The 23,829-nt window shown below is 37.2% G+C and overlaps 2 protein-coding genes across 7 annotated transcripts in view; one reads left to right on the forward strand and one right to left on the reverse strand.

Annotated features, from left to right (window-relative positions):
• The window catches only part of LOC109416938 (uncharacterized), a 37,948-nt gene extending 17,228 nt beyond the window's left edge, over window positions 1-20,720 (reverse strand). The window contains exons 1-3 of one of the 2 annotated variants that reach the window (XM_062852869.1): window positions 19,964-20,719; window positions 19,682-19,809; window positions 18,735-19,190 (exon numbers count right to left, since the gene is read on the reverse strand). In XM_062852869.1, coding sequence (XP_062708853.1) covers window positions 18,735-19,190; window positions 19,682-19,809; window positions 19,964-19,996 — 617 coding nt within the window. In that variant the 5' untranslated portion in view covers window positions 19,997-20,719. Of the gene's footprint in view, window positions 1-18,734; window positions 19,191-19,681; window positions 19,810-19,963 lie in introns of both variants that reach the window. The other variant, XM_062852870.1, reaches the window with a different exon arrangement.
• Window positions 1-23,829, forward strand: part of LOC109403764 (protein furry) — a 460,946-nt gene that overhangs the window by 241,223 nt on the left and 195,894 nt on the right. The gene's annotated exons all lie outside the window — the stretch shown is intronic.

A 23,829-nucleotide genomic window follows, 5' to 3' on the forward strand; every position in this document is an offset into this window, starting at 1 on the left:
TATTTTATTTTGGGGCGTAACTAGGTATATTTTGAAGATGCAACTTTTTGCAAAAAATATTTGGAAATTATATTTTTCAAATAGTGGGGCAAAAGTTCTAGTCATGTGGCAACTTTAGGTAGGGAATGGCGCCACTTGGGCGGTGGCTTCTATATTCGTCTGTTTTCCAATATAACTCAGTTAAATTTGAACCAATTGACACAACTTTTGGAATGTGGTGAGATAGACATAGTATCTACCCGTGTACAACATTTCAAGTCGATTCGTTCAAAATTGACTGAGTTATAGTGGAAAACAGACGAATATAGAAGCCACCGCCCAAGTGGCGCGATACCCTAAAACCCTAAAATTCTGCAAAATGTACATATTATCTCTAAAAATGATGGAACTAGTGAGAAAATTCGATCAAAGTTGAAAAAAATGTTGTAACTCAAAATTGAAAAGACATTTGGCGTAACTTTGTTCAACAAAATTTTAGCTCATGGTTGGTAGAATCACTACACGGTATTCATTTATTTTTATCTGCTTCGATTTCTTGAAAAAACTGAATATTCAACTAGGGTCGAACTTTTGCCCCCCCCCCCTTACTCTACTTGGGGAAAAGTTCGCACATGATAAAAGATAGTTTAATGGTACAAAGTCCATTTATTTCAAGTTAATTCATGTTTATCCTTTCACTATAGCAACGAAATGTGTGTTTTTCATTTGGATCTCACCATCATTATTCGTCATCTTAAATCGATTTAAACGTGATTTGGTTGAAGATACTTTTTTATTCGTGATTTTGTGAATTTTATTTTTTTATTTTTTTTTTAACATTCCTATACTACTATATTTTTCCTTAAAGCCAATTTGAGTTCTCATTCATTCATTTATTTAGTATAACATCAAATTCAAGATAAAACTGAATCAACAATATTTCTCCATAATACACGGTTCGTGGCTGCCGCTCTCCATCCTCGGTCGCGCCCGATGCTCGCCAAGTCACGCTCCACCTGAGTTCTCATTGTTTGAGTCGAAAACATTTTCAGATTTTGTGATTACTATTAAAATGTTTTGATTTTAAAATATTCTTTAGGAAAATTTCATTTTTCGTGTTACTTTTGAAAAAATAATGCTAGTGTTCAATACCGCATAACTATTTTACGATGATATCATGGTTGGGGGAAATTTTGAAATATGTAAATTGTCGCTATTTAATACAAAAGAAACAATTGAATATGAGAGATCATCAAAACATAAATTTTTGATGATAAAAAAAGGAAATACGCTTCAAAAGATATAGGGCCCATATAGCCGAGGCGGTAAACGCACGGGTATTCAGCATGACCATGTTGAGGGTGACGGGTTCGATTCCCGGTCGGTCCAGGATCTTTTCGCAAAGGAAATTTCCTTGACTTCCTTGGGCATAGAGTATCTTCGTGCCTGCCACACGATATACACATGCAAAATGGTCATTGGCAGAGGAAGCTCTCAGTTAATAACTGTGGAAGTGCTCATAGAACACTAAGCTGAGAAGCAGGCTTTGTCCCAATGAGGACGTTACGCCAAGAAGAAGAAGAAGAAGCTTCAAAAGACATTATTAATTATTTTCAGATATGCTAAACAATCCTAACTATCAGCTATAAAATACAAAAATGTTCAAACTATACCCCTATTCCTGAGAGAGAGAGAGGAGACCGCTCACTGACTGCTCCGATGTTTACATTTCTTCTTCTTATTTCTCTGAACAATTTTGTGTGCCGCACAATGATTTGAAAATTTATAATTGGTCAAAATGATTTGCATTATGAATTCGCAGCGACAGAGCGTGGATAATAAATGGATTCGTTGACCTGATTGAGGAAAACTGATCATCATCATTGTATCTTTTTTAATTACAACAAACGAAGCGAAATTTTAATGAATTCTTTTTGATATTTGGCCACTTCACATCATCAATGTGCGTTTTCTGCTCGGCTCGTGGTGACAGTTCGTGACAGGTTCTCCTTGACATTAAGTAGCACGCAATCGAAGCCAGCTGTCTTCTCTCTCAGCCCTATCCTAAGGGTTAAAATTAATTGCTGTAATGTCAACATAAAAATAAAATATGATCCAATATTTTTCAAAGAAAATATGAGCTTTTGCATAAGTTCACTTATTTGTCGTTTGTTCGGTGCCATGTTTACATAGAATGAACTTGTTTTCATGGCCATCTAGATAACACGGCAGAACAAAATCCGTTACAAAAAAAAGTTAAGTACATGATAGGGAATCGTTGAGCAATAAAAACGAAATTGACACATTCTACGGGCCCCGTATCATCAATACTCAATTTTCAAAGTTGAAATTTGGCATATTTCACATTTTTATAACATTCTACACTACTCTTGTCGTCCAAAAATGTATTCTACATGATATTAATGTGACAATACATATTTATTGAACGACGGTTAAGATTAACAATAAATTCGTGATTTTAGGGCATTTAGACACACTTTTCATCAAAGCTGCCGTATTTTAAACACCAACGCACTGATTTTTCAAAAATCTTCCATGATTAACAGATAAATGTATGTAGATTTTTTAGCATGCAAAGAATTTTAATTGTATTACTTTACAACTATAAGGTATGGTTGGTCAAAATATAGGTTTTTAAAGCGTTGTAACGTCACGGAAAATCAACCTTTATGAAATTTATTCAAATTCGGAACAAGTTTCAAATTTGAAATTTTGTATGGACTTTGTACTCCAGAATATCTTTCAAATGAGATTAAAACAAAGGAAATCGGTTCACTGGCGCCTGAGTTTCACCTGGATGAAGTTTGCGTTGTAACGTCACGAAAAAAAATTCTGTGGCAAAGACCAAATTTCTCTGGCTTGGACGACTTCTGCAGTGGACAAAGGTAGTTCTATATTCCAGACCAATTTCTTTCTCGTTGTGTATGAGCCCTTTTTCAAGGTATCATTCCTAAATTGCGTACCACTAAGTCCTTTTCATAAACTACGAAGACTCTTAAGACCCGGGGGATTTGATGTTTGGCCAACATCTACGCTCTATACAAATTCCAAAAATGGTTTAAATTGTTATTGTACTGCGATCTTGTAAAAATGCCACTCAAACCGATCATTTAATGATATCAGAGCCAAACAGACGAAACACTGACAAAATAACCATCTCGTATATCTCAGGGTATTGATAACTTCGAGAGTTGGTGTTTTCAGCAAAGTTGTTAGGTTGGTCAAAGACTCCCAAGTAACATTTTGATAGCCAATTAGCCTTATAGAGGTTATGGCAACCGTCAGAAAACCCATTACCTTTTATTTTGGTTTTATGGTGGCTCTAAGAACCTTTTTACGTCTATTTGACTAAAAAATGTTACTTGGGCTTACAGTTGATGGATAGTATGATTTAAAGTTCCACAAAAAAAAAAACGGCGCTAGAGTACTTACAAATTTCATGTATCTCAGAACCCCGATTCCTTGGAAAGATGGTTTCTTCGGCGAAATTTGGTAAGTCAAGGACTTGCAGTGGATTTTCCATTTGATGCGAGATTTCGCCACCAGAAAACGCTAGTTTCCATTTTGCAAAAGCTGGCAAATGATTAGAATTTCTCAAAAAGTATTCTACAAGCTGCAATTTTTTTTCACTTTGGACATATTGTATACGAATCAAATGGTAATTAAGGACCAACATATTACTCATAAATGTTCAAAAATTGATTTGGTTTGTTTCACTTGGTCCCAAGATACAATAGTTAATAAAATGACAGTAAAAAATATGTATTCTGCTTGAAGTACTCCATCTTTGTGTAGAGCTAACCAATCAAGTCCAAATTTGTAGCATTTACAGATAACAAGATAAGGAACTATCAGTCAAAATTTGAAAATTTTGAAAGATACGGCTTGTTGAATGTTTTCAAAATAATTAATAAAATTGGTATGCTTTTGTAAATTTGCAACTAGCACCACGGTGCGGCAGAAATCAAAATCAAACGGCTATTAAACTGAAAGTTCTTGATCTACCAAACAACTCTACCGAAGCAACAACATTTCTAATTATTCAGGATCCTGAGATAAACGAAACTTAAAATGTGTAGACCTTCTACCGCCTCCCAGTGGAAGGATTTGAAATCATACGGCCCCTCAATTTAAAGTTCTTGACCAGCCAAACAACTTTGTCGAGGACACCAACTGTCTAAATAATAGGTATCTTGAACTACAGGGGAGACTGAGGAGACTTGATCCCTGGGGAGACTTGTTCCCCCAAGTTTTCTTGGAATCAAAAACAGTTTTCTTCTAACATACTTTTTTTCTAAAACTACGTCTGGACAAAAGATTATGATTTTGTCGCAAGTGATTTATATTGTGCATTTCACTAATTTTTAAACGACTGACAGTTTGTTTTCAGTCCTTCAGAAATCTTTTAAAAGATCCCAAAAAGTCTCAGTAATGTTGTGAAAAATGAATCAAATCGTGTCAAAATTCCACAGCACGTAGTTGAAATAAAGTACTATTCAACTTGTTTATCCAACTAAGATATTTATAAACATGTTTTAGGTAATTTAGCTTGGTATCTCTCTCTCTTCTTGGCGTAACGTCCTCATTGGGACAAAGCCTGCTTCTCAGCTTAGTGTTCTATGAGCACTTCCACAGTTATTAACTGAGAACTTCCTCTGCCAATGACCATTTTGCATGTGTATATCGTGTGGCAGGCACGAAGATACTCTATGCCCAAGGAAGTCAAGGAAATTTCCTTTACGAAAAGATGCTGGACCGAGCGGGAATCGAACCCGTCACCCTCAGCATGGTCATGCTGAATACCCGTGCGTTTACCGCCTCGGCTATATGGGCCCTAGCTTGGTATATACAATATTGATATGGGGAGACTTGATCTTTCGAGGATAACACACACATTATATGTATGAAAATAAAATTCTATTTGGAACCCTCGATTTACTTGGAATTTTAGTATATTCAATGATAAAATGTGTCAGATAATTATTATTTTAATACACATCATGAAAAGGGGGATCAAGTCTCCCCATTTTGAAAATACGGCATATTCTTGAAAATTTAAGGAAATCATTCAATTTGAAATACACTATATTCATATAAAATACAAGAAAACTTGAAAAGAAAATAAATAGGAAGCCTTTGAAGTTATTTTCCCTTAAAATTAACCATGTGATTAAAAGGGGATCACGTGTTACCCATTTTTGTAAAATGCATCATATGACATGTACCAAGAACACAGTTTTGAAAACTTTTGCAATACCTTTAAGCCTTTCTGTTGTGTATAAACTTGCAATAAATGCTTACCTGTCATTCTGTACGATAATCAGATCTAGTTTTAATTAAAGTTATAGGCAAATCAAGAAAAAGGGATCGAGTCTACCCAGTTTCCCCTATGGAATGGAAATTATGTCAGTGTTACGTCTGTCTTTGATATCACAAGAATCATCGACTCATATATCTCAGGACCCTGATTACTTAGAGAGTTATTTAACTTTTTAAGCATATTCAGTTTAAAAGTCGTTTGGTTTAAGGTTGTACTTGCCTAGTGGTAGTTAAAATTTTGGAAAACCGTGCACATTATATTTATTTATAAAAGAAAAGTTGGAACTTTTTAAAAAGTGCCCAAAAATTTACAAATTTTGACTGCTAGTTTCTCAATTAGTCAAAACTGGTAGGAAACTTTTTGATAAATCATTTGCAAACTATTACAAACTTTTAATTAGCATCGGCCAGTGGCGAAATCTCACGTCAAATGGTAAATTAGCTGTAAGTCTTTGATTTATCAAACAACTTTTCCGAAGACACCAATTCTCTAAGTAATTAAGATTTTTTATCACTGTTAGGTCAATTTGTCTCTGAGATCACAGAAGTTGTTCTTAGGGCCCTAAGTGGTATGCAGATCCCCTGGTATGCGTTTGATTCAATAAATTCTCTCAAACAATTTAAAGCATTTTCACTTGAATAGACGACATTGCATAGATTATTGAAGAAATGTTTATCTCGTCGGCGTGATGAGTAATATGCTGAAAAATCTAAATATCTGGCGGTGTGAAGTAATGGATCTCAGCGCGCTAGTCTGTGGGACAAAACTAGAAGAATATGGAAGGTACTAAACCGAAGATGGGTGCCGGTGTCATTAACCTTCATGTAGGAATATTCATACTACTGATTGCAATAACTTGGCCCTCCGAGCCATTTATCACAAAACGGATTTTCAATAGAATAAAGTTCTCCGTGAAGCAGTGAAGAAAATGCAATAATATAATCACAAATTCGGGCAAATTTGGCTGGTTATTCTGATTCTAACATGATGTGCATTTCCGTGACGTTACAACGCGAGCAGAACCCTGTTTGAAACTGAACGGGCGTTGTAACGTCACGAAATGTAAAAGTCGATTATCCAAAAACAAATCCAAAATTTATATGTTTTATTTCATTGAATTGAAGAACCAATCAAAAAATTTCAATGGTAGAAAAAAAATTAGAATATCATAAAAATCCGAGCAGATTTTCCAAGATGTTGGTTGCGCGGTAGAGAGGGTCGGATTCTAGCGCGTTGTAACGTCACGCTACAAATATGCATTTTAAACACGTTTTTCTAATGCAAACTAAATGTTCAATAGGTCAAATATATCAGAAATTTTACAAGGAATTCGAATATGAAAAAATATTTTGAGGTTTACAATCGTTTTCATGAGTTATAGTGAAAAATCTGACTACGAATGCGTCAAAACGTTGTAACGTCACGGTAGAATGTGTCAATTAATGTCTTTCCCCTCAATAGTTTTTTTGTAGAAGCTGTTAGGTGCGAACTTTTGCCCCGCACTACTTTATAGGTAATTGCATGAAAATTATCTCATTCAAATGCGAAAGTACAAGTAATTGTCTCTTTTAGAAAGTCAAAATGATTGACCTATTGGAGACTGTGAGAATAGAATTGTGGAATCAAAAGTGAAAAAAGTTATTGAGGAAAAAACACTTTCAAGGGGCCACTGGTAATAAAAACGCAACGTATCTTGAAAACTAACGGAGTTACGAATTTGGCATCTTCGACAAAGTTATTCAGAACATCATTTTCTACAACTCTTTTGATGACATCAACTTTGTATCTTGAAAAATTCAAAAAGTAAATTTTCTATCTCACTTTTAGGGGGATTGATCATGTTTACCAACAGGTTAAAAGAAGCTTATTAGTGTAGAGAAAAACTTTCTCGAAGACACCATGATGCTAAACGGCATAGTTAAATCAGAAATTGTTCCATATAGTAGTTGGATTCTTTACGTGCAATATAAGAAATCTTTAAAACATCATTTCGTAAAAACACCGTTTCTCGAGAATGGCTTGACGGATCTTCGTGAAATTTTGTTGGTAGTTACACAACCCTTAAAGCTCCGTGGTCAACCTTTTCTTTTTGTGATATCGTGCATTTGGCCAAAATGGCGATCGAAAAACCTCGTAATTTTTCGATTTTTCAAAATTTCAAATCAATGCCCCTCCCCTCTCCCAGGAGGGGGAGGGTCAAAAACTTCAGATTTGTGAGTTTCTAGTCGGGAGGAATCAGAAAAGGTAAAATTTGGAGCTGGGCAAAAAAATTGTCGGACCGTGTGATTGATCAATATTTTTTCTTATGATTATGATTACTGATTATTGATTAGATTGCAAAAAAAGTGTGATTAACCCTAAAAGGGATACCTGGGGTCCATTGGACCCCAGGGGCCTTTCAGAGCTCGTCTTTGATGGAACACACTCAGCGAGGTGACGAAACTGAGGCCAAGAAGGTGTCCCTTTTAGGGTTAAGATTAATGATTAATGATTAAATGAGATTTTTTTGTGATTATGATTAATGATTTTGATTAATCCTAATCATTATTCATTAATCATGATTAAATTTATGATTAATCATTAACGCTCTGGAAATACATATCGTATAGGTTTGTATTCGTCCTCTACTCTTTATTACATTAATTAGCTATGCTAAAAGTCGATAAAAAGTTCTTTAAATACAACATATGATGTTAAACAAGCAGTTTTAAAAAGTGACCGATTTGGCGTCGTGAAAAAAGTGCGGGGCAAGATGGGTCACCTTTTAAGTAATTTACATTTTTTCAATGGAAAACGGCAATATATAGTATTTGTTCCGTATTCTTATATACTCCATATCCATAGTGAGTAAACAAGAGCTACTAGTAAACATTTTATAAATTTATTTGGAAAATAAAAAAAACTTTACGATTTGAGTGGTCCTAAGACGACTTGAAAATCAATGTTTTCACTAAAAAAATAGGGAATCGCGCCACTTGGGCGGTGGCTTCTATATTCGTCTGTTTTCCACTATAACTCAGTCAAATTTGAACCAATTGACACAACTTTTGGAATGTGGTGAGATAGGTATAGTATCTACCCGTGTAAAACATTTCAAGTCAATTGGTTCAAAATTGACTGAGTTATAGTGGAAAACAGACGAATATAGAAGCCACCGCCCAAGTGGCGCGATACCCTATCATAATATTTTGTTATAATTTTAGGCATTCATTCCGCTTGATTGAAGTGAGTTATGAGACAGTATTTTAATATAAAAATAAATAGCTTTTAAATGCTTCAAGTATACGCTCAAAACTGAAGGTGACCCATCTTGCCCCGCGGTCGTTTATATGGAGTTTATATGGAATGTATCGCATAAGAAAAATGGCTAAAAACCATTTAATTTTTTATTTCCAATGAGAGTGAATTTTTTTTCAATCAATATCCTTAACTTTTGTATATTCATGCTGGTCATCTAACAAAACTATCAACAAAATCAAAACATGAGTAATGCGCTCGAAAATGTCACTGACCCATCTTGCCCCGCGACCAAGGATGGCAGATAAATGATACAGGATACGAATAATCCAAGATAGCCTTGTTCTTGCAGTAGCATGATGCCGACGCCTCACACCGTGCTCGTATCAATGAACAATTAAAGCATCTGATGCACGCTTTATCGCGTGATGACCCGTTATCGGATCATGTTACTAGTCATGATAAATTTTATTCATCACATTGTTTGCCACTTATGCACCCGTAAGCCGCATTCATGATTCGAAATAATACATTCATAAGCATATCTGGAAGTTAAATCACCAAGAATGTTCAAAAAGTGAATGAAAACACTAATTTATCATTTCGACTTCATGGTAACGATCGCATCGCGCCCGCACATGCCAAGCGAATCATTATTCTCGGACCGAAGTTTGTTATGATGCTTGACGACAAAATGTTATCGTTGTTGCTATGATCACGCGATGCCGTTCGACCGCGACACATTCGAAATCTGATCATGGTCACTAGATTTCCATCCTTGCCCGCGACCCATTTTGCCCCGCCCCACCCTACATGAAAGGAGAGGAAAGGTAACATTAGTGCTTTTGGTGATAAAACTATGCTCACTTAGAATCCGGAATCATGTCACATTTTCTAGTGGCGCTCTCAATGAACATAATCATCATTGTTTTGCAGCACTCTGATCATACACTAATCCTCTTTAAATGGTGAAAATTTCATCGATTTTCTTGCAACGAGTGAAAAGTTATTTCAGATTGAAGAGGAGGGAAAAAATCTTGCACAAACACGTTGAAAATTTATCGTGGTCAGGTACGACAGTCGCGAAAAATGTTGATATCGTCAAAATCATTATGCGTTCATACAAGGATGACAGCCTCAAGAATCACGTGCTGCTTTTCAAAAACGCACACAAGGGATATGTAGAGGTTTTACCTATTTTGATGAGCTGCCATGATAGCCGGAGACGTTCAGTGGTATCGTCACAGATGGGTAGTGTTTATTAATGAAAAAAAAAAACACTCAAATTTCGCGATTTCTCAATTCACTGAATTGCTCCTAATTTCGCAATAAAAAAAAAGTTTGGCAATTTTTCTTCGGAATCCTAGTCACACTAGTCAAGGCACTCAAGACACTGCATAGATGACCTGATTGTTGAACAAACGTGCGGAAGGGGTTGTTGCTAAAATTTACCACCGTTGTGCAGATTTTCACATCGTCTACATAGGGTTATCTTTATCACAAGTTATTTCAGTGTTTGTCAATTACCTTCACAAGACAGTGGGGTGACTCTCGCTGCGACCGTCCCACTATTTACACCATGTCTTCAAAAATGTTTAAGGTGGCGATTTTCTGAAAGTCCTCCCCAAAAAAGTAAGGTAAACGCATTTGGTTAATCAAATTGGTGGACACCCATTAGTTAGAGCCACAAGCATTTTGGCGGACCCCTCGATTTTGGCCAATTGTTGGCTCATTTAAACCGGTATAACTCGAAAGTTAAACTTAAAAACACTTAAAAACTAAATGTTGTTGAAAAGAGAAAAGATAGAGGTACTCTTTGCAGTTATAAAAAGTTTGGTCGGCCATATTGATTTCGGCCGCCATCTTGAATTTGTATACCCAAACATTTTTTTCAACATGTTGGTTGACGGGCTTGGTGGTCTAGTGGCTACCGCTTCTGATTTATATGCAGCAGGTCCTGGGTTCAATCCCTGGCCCGTCCTTTCCTCCTACTTTGTATCTTTCTATATACTTTCTCTCTGCTCTCTACATATACAACTCATGTATATAAACATGTTCATAGCCGTCGCTAGAACAGAAACGGGTTGAAAAAGCCGTTTCCCTTCCTTCCAAACTTTCACAGCACAGTGTCACAATCCTATTAGAAAACTCCTACACGTTATGCAATCAAGCGAACTGTGCCGCGCACATCTTCAAAATAATAATAAAAAAAAAACACACACACAATTCTATCACCTTCCCCTGGTATCCACACACCAATGAGTGAACCTTCTGCCAACCAATTCCCACCAACACTCCAACATCCGCATGAATTTGTGCTAGCGCAGAGGTATATTCGGCCAGATGTGGATACAAACGATTGCAATCGTCACTTCCTTACCCCTTCCCCACATTGACCAGCAACCTGACGTGGCAGGCGCCATTGTCGTCTAAAAATAGAAGATCATCAACGCTCACACACTGAAGATGCCTGCTTGTCCCCGGCAGTTATCTCATTGGTCCTTGTCTGAGTGTAGCTGGTCTGGCGATACTGGAGTAAAAAAAATGTTTTGGTATATAAATTCAAGATGGCGGCCGAAATCAATATGGCCGACCAAACTTTTTATAACTGCAAAGAGTACCTCTATCTTTTCTCTTTTCAACAACCTTTAGTTTTTAAGTGGTTTCTGGCGAAACTTTCGAGTTATAACGGTTTATTTATTTATTTATTTATTCGTCGTCAATCATATGTAGACCATTTGTTACAACTATGTTTTCTTAACCTAACATTATTTTTTAGTAACGAATTACATTCAATTGTCTCTTAAGCTTTCGACATACCGAAGTCAATGGACTCACATTGTTCATTATATAACCTCATCATTTGATTTATAGGTCCAAACATGGCATAATTAGTACGATAGTGATTAGTAGAAAAAATGCTGCGATTCCGTAATTGACGAGTAGGTGCATAAAAATTCAATTTTGATAAAATTTCCTGTGAATCAACTCGGTTGGATACGACGTCATTTATAAATGAAATCATGGCGAATTTTCGACGTTCTTTTAATGTTTGGATATCCAACAGCTTGCACCGTGCTTCATAAGGTGGCAGAGGCTGCCCACATCTCCAACCTAGTTTGCGAAGAGCGAATAATAAAAACTGTTTTTGAACAGATTCTATTCGGCTGACGTGATTATCTGAAAATGGCGACCATACTATACAACAATATTCTAGTATTGAACGAACAAAGGAAATATATAATTGTACGAGACGTCGACACCGTCCGGCTCCTCGAATTTGGTGGGGCCTGGTTGCACCGGTTTCGCTGGCCAAACGGACACTTTCACTTCACTCAATCCAGATACTTTTCGTCACTTGTTTCGATTTTCGATCTTCTTTGTTCTCGACACTCAGGCCTGGTAGTGAGTCACTTTTTAGTGATTTGGTCACTATTTTCGAGTCAGTCACTAAAAAGTCACTATTTGCATGAAAAAGTCACTAAAGTCACTTTTTTCGATAAAAAGGTCACTAAAGTCACTATTTTCGTAAATCTGACAACATTGAGAAGATTATATAATAATTTTGGTAAAACAGCAATGCCGAAATTGTTGCACAAATTTTCCTCAAAAACCTTGCTTTTCAAAAAATTTCGGCTGCGCCGCTTATTAAATTATTAATATATCGACTACGACAGACTGTACCTATGTTTTATCGTAAGGTACACCGGGGCAAGTTGAAACGGGTGGGGCAAGATGAAACACGAAGTTTTGAAATAGATTTCAATACAATTTGGAAATTTTTCGTTCACCATAAGATTGTTTGAATCAAAAACTATGTGTTATGGCATTCAAGCTGTTTACCATTATTAGATAACATAATGTTAACCTGCTGTTTCATCTTGCCCCACCCGTTTCAACTTGCCCCGGTGTACCTTATTTGAGAGAATGTTATTATTGTTTTCATCATCGCAATTTGATGTGCTGGTAGCTCATCGATTGGTTTTCGGCGATAAATAATTAAAAACTTATTTGTCAGACTGTCCGGACGTTTCGGTTGATTTTACTGGCCTTCGACCATCTTCTGCGGACTAATCTTCCAGCCGTCTCTTTACTATCAGACGGCCATAACCTTACCTACTTTAAAGTTATGACCGTCTGATAGTGAAGAGACGGCTGGAAGATTAGTCCGCAGAAGATGGTCGAAGGCCAGTAAAATCAACCGAAACGTCCGGACAGTCTGGCAAATAAGTTTTTAATTATTTCTCGTCGGAAACCAATCGATGAACGACCAGCACACGTATTTGAGAGAAGAGAAGATGGATTTGTAGCTAAAATTATAGGATTATAGATGAATTTCTCAATTACCATACTTTTTAAAAGTAACACGGCTATAATCCTACATTTAAAAATTCAGTTTAATTATATCACCCGTCCACGAATTCAAAAACTGGTAATGATTAAATAAGTGAATAAAGTTTACCGGATCGAAATAAAAGAACTCATATTGCATTGCATTCCCCTGAATTGATTCATCTTGAATTATCGGAGGCTTTTTCAAAATTAATTCTAGAGTTACAAATGCGAGATGAATTTCGGATGACACTGGAGATAGTTGTGGCGTCATTTGTTCAGTAACTTTTTGTTAAAATCCGGAATAGTTTATGATGGAGTTTATTTGAGAGCTTCTGATGAAAATCTCCATGCACGTGTTATTTTATTGTTCTATCTAGTGAAACAAAATTTGGTGGAGTTATTTCAAAAGTATTATTTGGAATAAATAAAAGTTTACTCAAAACGTTTATTTAAGCGTTTCTTCAAGAATTTTTTGCTCATCTCTGAGTTTTTCTTGGTGATTATTCAAACCAAAATATCATCCTATGCAATGATGAGGTTCAACAAGAAATCTGTCAAAGTTTCTTTCGCAAAATTTGCTCCAATTCTGTAAAAAAATTCTCAAAAATTAGATCAGTTTTTCATCTGGGCCTTGGAGATATCGATCAAGATGTTTTTACCAGGAATATATAAATGTTAACAGGAATTTAAAGATTCAATCAATTCCAGAAGTTCCTCCAAAACATTTTTGGCTACATTGTTTCAGGAGTGAAGTAAGAATATCTTCAGTATTCTTCACAATTCAATCTTCACATTTATTTCACCGAGAATTATACCAAGATTTTCTTGTCGTCTTGTCAGAGCACAAACTCTGGAATTTAGCTAAACATGATCCATTGATTTCCTAGGGAATTTGTTAATTCATTGAATGTTCAGCATATAATTTCAAGTTTCCAACAACTTTGAGGTCACTTTTCAGTCACTATTTGGTCACTTTTTTGATAATTTTGGTCACTAAAGTCACTATTATTTTGCCACCTGATCGCTACCAGCCCTGTCGACACTGATTCTTCTAGAAATCTCTAGGACACTCGATCGTGTTCGCTAGAGTTTCTTTTACAGTTCGTCACTCAGTCCAAAGTTCGTCACAAAGTTCAAATTCGTCACAATGTTCAAAGGATCGACACAAATTCACAATTCGGAATAATGTTTCCCAATTCGTCACAATGTGCAAGGCTCGAAACACAATTTCTACGAATAAGCCAATTAGGCAGTTTATCGCTCTGCAGAGGCAATTTCACTTCACGACCGACGAAAGACTTCTTTCGGTGACAACGGACAATAAAACGCAGTTAATTGCTCGACGAACTACACTAAACTGATCATGTATTTCTTTTTGTGGCCACAAATTTATACATGGAACTATATACATAAAGCGAGAGAGATTTTACATATGTATTTGCTTATTTACCGGTTTCGTATACACACAAACGATAGCTAGCTCGAAGACGATGATGCTCGATGACTGCCGACAGAGAGTGCGGTACACGGCGACGACGACGACGGCGACGATGATGATGATCATTTCTCGCTCGGTACTGCGATCGAAGTCGATACATGTTTGCGCTCGTGACTGCTGCTAGGGTGGTTCGTAAACTGTTGACTCAATTTGCTCTAAACAATAATGTTTTTATTGTGTATGGGTCGTGGAAATTGTAACTAAAACGTTTTATGAACCCAAGCATCTTATTGGCCTTGTTAATGATTGTATTGTTGTTTGATTGTTAATGATGATTGTATTGTTGAATGATTGTTTAAATGAGCTAACAATTGATTAAAATCGAAAAAATGTTTGTGGCTCTAACTAACGAGGGGTCCATTAATTTGATTAACCATATGCATTTTTCTTTCTTTTTTGGGGAGGACTATAAGGCTGTGAACCATTTCCCTTGTTCGTTTAACTTTTAGTTAAAATTTGACTTTTCGATAGTTATTTTGAAAATAACCCTACTCGCGAGCAGGGTTAGTCTTGACAGTTCGATAGTTATTTTTTGTTCGCAATGATTTGGCTGCGTACTGTATTTTGTTCCAAATAACTACTCCTCTGTCAAATTTCAAATGGGCCACCGTCGTGGTTATTTTTTAACTTTTCGATGGCAAATAACTATCCAAGTGTCAAATTTTAACTTAAAGTTAAACGAACAAGCGAAATGGTTCACACCCTAAGAAAATCGCCACCTCAAACATTTTTGAAGACGTGGTGTAAATAGTGGGACGGTCTTAGCAAGAGTTACCCAGCGACTAAATCTGAAAACGAACAGCAATTCAAACCCGTTGAAAATCAAATATTTTATACCAAACTAGCTGTACCCGGCAAACTTTGTCTTGCCTACTGCGTTTTTTGACGTTTCAAATTTCTAGCCAAGACCAAGTCTCCGGTCGAAATGTATGGAAGAACAATTTTCCAAAACTCTCAATCTTCCATGTTTTTTGCCTCATAAACCTTGGGTGAAAACTAATAGAAATAGAACAAAACGAAGACGACCAAAATTGGACCTTCCGTACGCAAGTTATGTGCGGTCTCACGTATACTACTGCATTTTTATATATATAGATTGCACATTAGTATGGGACACACATCAAATTCTCGCTCCAGTCGACTTTTTTGATTCCATTTAGGTCCTGTGACCTGTGCAAAGTTTCAGCGCAATCGGTGAAACTATAATTTAGCGCAAGCGGTTCAAAGTTTGCATAGGATTTACTATGCGAAAAGTTACAATTTCGGATAAAAAAATCCCAGAGGTCGCCCCTTGTCTCCATAATTCAAATCGATCAACGTTTCTTGTAGAAAAATCATTTATGAAACTTTCCTTCGAAGACCGCAAAACAATTGGATGCTTCTGAAAAAAGTTATTGATTTATTACCGATTAGAGATCCAACGAACGGCTATTTGTTTTGTTTTATAAGCAGCACTGTAGCTGCTGCCTTGGCTGTTGCTGTTTCTGGGGGTGGTGATGCCTCCCGCCATCCCATGCAACAACGGCAGCAGCAGTGCTGCTGATAAAACAAAACAAAAAGCCGTTCGTTGGATCTCTAATCGGTAATAAATCAATAACTTTTTCCACAAGCATCCAATTGTTTTGCGGTCTTCGAAGGAAAGTTTCATAAATGATTATTCTACAAGAAGCGTTGATCGATTTGAATTAAAGAGACAAAAGGTGACCTCCGGGATTTTTTATCTGAAAGTTTAACTTTCCCCATAGTAAATCCTATGTAAACTTTGAACCGCTTGCGCTAAATTATAGTTTCACCGATTGCGCTGAAATTTTGTACAGTTCATATGGGACCCAAATGGGATTTAAAAAGTCGACTGGAGCGAGGATTTATTTTTTCCATACAAGCGTGTCCCATACTATTGCACATTTGATAAACAATTTAGAATATGTATCATCGAATTTTGCTTAGCAATCCAATACTATTCGCTTACGTGGCTTTTAGAAAGTATTTCGGAAACTCTTAGCGTCACGTATTCTGTATTTACGAGGATTCCCACATATCACAGAACAGTGGTTGAATCGGTCAACAAGAAGCGTTCGATGATTCTAAAAGATTGTGATTGTTCTCAATCATCTTCATGAGCTGAACTCCAATAACACTAGCATTGAGCTCGCATCGTGGAGTAGAGAGAGGCTTCAGTGGCGTTACTTTAGCTTTTACGGCTGAGCACAACCGCGGTCAGCGGTCAACAATACCAAAATATGCGATGGTTATTTCTTCAGGGTGCCGTCAGGTAGGAATAACTGACGTATTTGGAAATTGCTTTTTGAAAAACTTAATTGCCACAGATTTTTTTAAAGAAATTTCTAACGGTGCTCAAAAAAAATATTTAACATTCATCAAAGAAATTGCGAGTTCAATTATCGACACAACAGCTGAGGCAGTTTCCAAAAGATTTGTCGAGAAATTTCCAAAATGTAGAAAGGTTTAGAAAATGCCAAAGAAATTGCCGAAGGAGCATTCAGAGTAATTTTAGAACCGATCTTCAAAGAAATTCCTTAAGAAATTGCTGCACAGAAAACCAAAGATATTACTGAAAAAAAAAAATGAAATTTCCGAATAAACTAGAAGATACATGACAGAAGATACAAGATGACAGCTCTAAGGAACACAAGTGCCACTTTGCGAATTTTGAAATAAACTTTTAATGAAGAAACTCCTTTTTAATAGGAAGCTTTTACAACCATAGTAACATATGGATATACAACGATTATATAAAACTTTCAGCTTCTAAAATCAATACACCCTAATTATTTTATGCTGAAATTTGCCGAGTTGAAGGTTTTAGCAAAATAATTGTTAGGATTTATCAAGGTTTGCTGATTTGTTCAGTAAAATCTACTGATCACCATCAACGTTTTGCTGTAACTCAGCATATTAGGCAAAAAAACTATTGAACCTTTCAGCTCAGCAAGATTTAACTGAAAGCGTCTTGGTATGTTGCATCATATCACGAAAGCCGATTTCTTCACCTCGGCTTAACCCGTAAGCCAGGCTTACCCATCTAGTTAAACCCGGTTTAACGCCTAAGCCAGGGTGAAGAAATCGACCCTTAGTCTTCTGAGCAACTTTGCGAAGACAGTATCCTTCTAAGTGGTCCAGAGATATACAACGTTTAGTCCGAACTTTAAGCTCCTAAGAACCCTAGCGCCATGCAGTGAGTGATTCTCGAACTAAACTGTTTCCTATGCGAAAGCTCCTACTCTTCTGAGCAACTCTGTCGAAGACAGTATCCCTCTAAGTCCAGAACACGAGATATACGACGCTCAGACTGAACTGAAAGCTCCTAAGAGCACTAGCGCCACGTAGTGAGTGATAATCGAACTAAATTATTTTCCATGTGAAAGCTCTTAGTCTTCTGAGCTACTTTGCCGAAGACAGTAGCCTACTAAATGGTTCAGAACGCGAGATATTCCACAACTACTGGCAAACTGTAGTGCTATCCCACATGTCCGACATGGTGTCCTGTGTAGCAGATTCCCGGTGGCCAATGTTCCCGGAACCACTATTTCAACATATCAACACATTCTTGATGAAATTATCTTTCAAATAAGACATTGGCTATTTGAATTGGTGAAAAAATCATCATTCTATAGAGTTTGAATTTCTGGGTCATAATGACCCAGTTCGTAACTTTTTTTTGTGGCGCCATTTTGGTTTCACCTTTGAAAAAAAGATTTTTTTAATGCTTCGTGCGTTTGTACAAAATAAAGTCTAGAAGTTTCATTACGAATCTCCTTCTTCTTCTTTATGACTGGACGTTCGCATTGGAACTTGATCTGCCTTTCTTCAACTTAGTGTTCTTAGGGCCAATTTCTTCACCTCGGCTTAACCGGTAAGCCAGGCTTACCCATACAGTTAAACCTGGCTTAACGCTTAAGCTAGGGTGAAGAAATCGCCCCTTAGAGCACTTCTATAGTTATTATTTGAAGGGCATTCCTACGCATATTCGCATAGTTGACGTAAGCGCCACTGGCGTTTGCGGCTTTGTTTGGCAGTAAAGAGTGGCATACACGGACCTGCCAACTGAATAGGCCTATTAACAAAAGAGATATTAATGTCAATTTCTCGATTTAGCTTTGGCTAACCAAGCCATGTGGAAAATTACACTGTTGAAAATGCTTTGACATCCATGTGCACAGCAATGCTTGAAATCGCGTTTATGGTCATAATGACCCTAATGCCACGACGAAGGTTGAAATTTGTATGCGATTTGATTGATGAAATCATAGATGCAACATTAATTATAAGCAAACCTTCTGCACAATCAAAGTGCAGCAGGGAGTCGCTAAATATAACACCTACCTTTTGCTCTTGAATACCACTTCCGAGTGGGCCAAATCCTGCACCGTGAACGACCGGTCGAAGTGAATCAAAGCCAGCGTGCGCAATGTGACCAGCAACACTCGGTAATCCTCCTTGATGGAATGATTCCGCTGTCGTTCCGGGTCCTTGTAGAAAACGTTTTTCAGCGTGACGGTGGTGCCTCGGGACTTGCGGGTGTAATGGTACTGCGATACCGAGTCGAAATTCCGCTGGGAACCGTTGTTGGTGCCGTTAGGCCGTGGCGTACTGTTGTTGATGGCCGTTTGTTGTTTGAATAGGCGCGAGTGGGATTTAGCGTGGTTTGTTCTGCTGTCGACCGATTCAATCAGCACCTCCTCGCACTGAGCGATGACAGTCAGCAGGGACTCTCCGGTGAGGCGGGCGAATTGCTTGGATGGCTTTTTCCGATCGTGGTGGTCAATGTTCAGCAGGCAACTGTTCGGAGGGGAGAGAGAATCCGCACGAGGAGTGATACATTTTAATTTATTTCATGGAATGTTTGGAATAATTGACAGATAGCTGGAACCGTTAGACCAGTTCACTAATGATATTTTTCACAAGAGTCAGATCACTGTGTTTTTTGTTCAAAAATATCGAACGTACATTTTAATATTTTCATCTCCTGCTTGGTTTGAGTTTATCTAATTGTTGACCCTTCAATATTTTTAAATATTGGCATCGGCCTTGAGAAAACTGTTAAACTACAATAAGAAACTTGCTCAAAACATACCTAATTTCATTTTATTTGAACTTTTGCAAGTTTATCGGTTCTTTTCGTTTTTTTTTTTCGGCTCTTTTGGGGATATTTTGGCTTGGCAAAACTAGTGTCACCCCCCTTGCAATAAATGCATATAGTGATATCGTCATTATTATTTCGCGATGTCTGGAAATTAATTCAGTGCCCAAAAGTGAACCGGTCTACTCACCATTTGCCAATGCTCTGGAGATCCTCTCGGCTGATTCCATCGCCGTTATCCAGTATCTGAATCCAAAACAGTTCCAAGCAAATACGAATCGCCACCGAGGTACAGTTAGCATCGAGTGAGTTTTTTATCTATCGACACCGAGAAGCAAGAAGAAAAGGAAGAATAATCGCAAAAAAACGGCGGTACCAAAGCCGGCACATAAATTGTTGGGATTCGTTGGAAATTGAGGGCTTTCGTTCCCGGCTTGGCCTGATGCGTGTTTTTCCTCGTAAGCTTACTTACCAGTGCAACAATGATTTCCGTCAGAGATTCCATTAGTGGTGGGGCTCACGTGGGCCCACATGTCACCATTTTTGGATTGGAAATACAACAGCAGTTAAAGGTAGAGCACTTCGATGTGAACAGATGTGACCGTCGCGTCCGTCCGTCGTGATAGACTTTGATTTATTTACAGCCTGCGTTTAAAGTGTGTCACTTTCGGTGATCGAACGAAATCGGGGCACTCGCGTCGCGTGGCGTAGAGTCGTAGAGTGCTTTGATGGGTTGACCCGTATTGGTTCTCACGCGTGTGAAAGGGCAAGCGATAGGTATTTACCTAGGGTATTTACAATGCGGTTCGATTGAGTAGGTAGACTTGATGGGATTTATCTCACCAATTGCATTGTATCGATTCAACTGAAAACAAGCGGAATAGCTCAATTTCAGTCAAAGCGATTGCAGGTTGCACTGTAAATTGGCATTTAGTATGGCTAATAATGTTTACATTTTTGGTTTACTCTTCTCAGCACTCAGATCAATAAAGCGGAACTATAAAACAAGGCCTTGCAGGTGTGTCAATTCGATTTCCTGAACAGTCCGAGATTTTGTCGAGTTCATTTTTTTTTCTTAATTTGCGTTCAAAACTGTCGTGTTCGATTCGAGATATTTTTCACCACGAAATGAAACAAGTTCGTTTCCATCGAAATTATTCACATGGCTATTTATTAATATTCCTTGCATGCCATCTACCCTGCGTCTCCATAACTTTGTCGTTATTCTCTATTCCTGCTTCTACCCTTTTTATTTATTGTTTTTACTTCCTCTTCTATTCTCTATAAGTTGGCTAATATACAACATTTAAAGAGAACATTGCTTAAGATAGCGGTTTTCTTTCAGAATGGTTTGGTTTGATTATTAATCGAAATTAACTAACGAATTAATCAAATTCGTCATGATTTTTTTAGCCATAACTGTAAAGTATGGTCGCCATTGGGTCGCCATAACAATACCTTATGAAAATTTGTCGTGCAATGTAGAGAAACGGATGTAAGGGGGCATTCATTTAGTACGCCACGCTAAAAATTAGAATTTTCGACCCCCCTCCCCCTCTAAGCGTGATGTACTGTATGGATGCCCCCTAACAGACGTAGAATAGTGCTGGTTTGAATCGATCGAATCGTTCCATGAATGGCGAGATTGTTGAGATTCGCGGAATTCTTTTTCGCGGTGTAACATTTCGGCGGAATGACATATGGCGGAATGTACCATTTCGCGGAATGCACCGTTTCACCGAAAACCATTTGGCGGAATGTACCGTTTCGCGGAAAAACGTTAATGAAAGAGAAAAAATCAATTGACCGTGAAACAAAATCATGATAAGATTCAAAATTAATCAGCAAGTAAAAAATCAAATGATTTATATCAATATTTCAATTTTTGTAATAGTAAACATTGAAAGAACAGCCTGTTTATGAAAGAAGGGAAATTCACTAACAATATAAATTTGGCAGTTCTTATACAAAAAAAAAATACATAACATTTATGAAAGAGCAGCCTTTTATCAAAAGAAGTAAAAGTTTCCTATTAAAAATAACAGCATATGTTTGAAAGATGGAAAAACCTGGAAACCATTCTTATATCTAATTATACAAGTATAAGCTAGCTAGATGTATGAAAACATAGAAGGCTAGTAAAGTTAGCACTAAGGAGTGTTACTTGGCCTGAGGGTTACATTGTCACCTGGTTTACAAATAGCAACATTTTGATATATAATGCTTTGAATCAATAATGGTGAAAGTGTGGAGGCTAAGAAGCAGGTTCAGATATAGAATTATGATGCTGGGTCATTAGGCCGAAGGATATTAGGCTGAATAAACATTAGGCCAGGCAATCCAGCATCCAGCATCGAACCAAACGAAGTAGAGGAATTCAACAGCGCTTAACTGCAAATCGCGTCCGATCACCACCAGATTGAAGACATCTCTAACATCGATGAGCAACAACAAAAATCGTACCGCTCCATTCCATACGTTCACGGTCTGTCAGAACGGATCATAAACATACTGGCTCACGACTATGCTGATATCACGATCACATGCAGACAATACTCAACGGTAAAGAGTTTCCACACTAGGGTAAAAGATCCTGTAAACAAAAAAGAGCAGAGTAATATCATATACAGAATTCAATGCAAAGATTGCCCCCAATCGTATGTAGGAATGACTCAAAACAAACTCAAAACAAGACTGTATGGACATAAGACGCACATCAACAAATTAGAACACCTATTAGAATCAGGACATACAAGCACAGACACAGAAATGATAGCATTAAGAGAGAAAACAGCATTATTCGAACATTGTATTGACCACAACCATAGATTCGACTTAGACAACACACAAGTAATTGACAGAAGTGATAAAACACACAATCTCCCCTTTTTAGAGATGTGCCACATCACAAATACACCCAACACTGTGAATATCTTCGCACCGACGTTTGTGACTTAAGCACAACGTACGAAGCCATCCTTCACACTATTGGAGAAAAGCTTCATAGACGTTAAGAGAGAGACCAAACCCACCATTTTCAATTTCACAGTTGCAAAACAGAAAGTTAGATAGTGCCTAAAATAAGTGGAAAAATTAGTGACGAAAAATTAGAAATTAGCTACGAGAATCACTAATTCACCACGTAACGTCCAAACCAATTTTTATACTTTGACCAAGAGAATAATGTTTGCATGTATGTTTGTTTTAGCTCGATGTACAAAATAATTAATCAGACCTCGACAGTTCAATGTAGAAAATTTGACGAAGAACGATAATACCGATTGTAAGTTAGATTTATTAATTTCCAAAGTACAAAAACTATACAGTATCGGACACAGTGTACGCAGAATATGGCACCGCAGGCGAAAAATAGGCAACAAAGAAGGCACGGCAACAACGCTTTGTTTTTTCGTTAGCAGATAATGACAAAATCGCTCCCGAGTTTGTTCACAACAAAAACGGTAGGAATATTTGTCTCGTTTTATTCACATCGTGATTTTCGCTTTGTTTTACAACTGAAACTCGACTCTGAGGATGGCAAGAGTCTTAATTCGTCCAAATGCTCATGAATTCGATGATGTGGCTCGAAAATTTCAGCAGAAAAACCGAAATATCGGCACACGCACGGCAAGCGATGTTTGTTTTATTGCTCTCATCGCTTGACATGCGTTTGTTGCGGAGCGTCTTTGTTACCAACATGCACCGCTTAGGACAAAGCGTTTGTTTTTCGGCGTGATCCGTTTTTCATACCCTGATCGGACAATAAAAATGCACCAAAGCCGTTTTCCCATACAAACTAGTCAACTTTGGATTGCCATATCTCAGTTATGTCTCAACCGATTGTTTTCATTTTTCTGTGACGAACTACAAAACATTTCAATTTTCAAAAACTATTGAAAAAGTTCAGTGATTACTATTGATACAAAAGTTACAGATAGGTTGAATTTTGACAATAAAAATGCACCAAGACAAAAAATTATGTAGTCAAAAATGCTGAAGTTAAATCACTATGGTATCTTCGGCAAATATGTTTCTTGTGTGATGACCAATAAATTTGCTGAAGACACCATAGCTATCTGATTTCAGCATTTTAGGCTACACATTTTTTTTGTCTTGGTGCCCCTCAACCCATCTGTAACTTTTGTATCAATAGTTATTACTGAACTTTTTCAAAAGTTTTTGAAAATTGAAATGTTTTGTAGTTCGTCACAGAAAAATGAAAGCAATCGGTTGAGACATAACTGAGATATGGCAATCCAAAGTTGACAAGTTTGTATGGGAAAATGGCTTTGGTGCATTTTTATTGTCCGATACTGTATAATAAACCTTCCAGAACCC

The sequence above is a fragment of the Aedes albopictus genome, chromosome 2, assembly GCF_035046485.1.
Source record: "Aedes albopictus strain Foshan chromosome 2, AalbF5, whole genome shotgun sequence".
In the NCBI taxonomy this organism is placed as follows: Eukaryota; Metazoa; Arthropoda; class Insecta; order Diptera; family Culicidae; genus Aedes; species Aedes albopictus.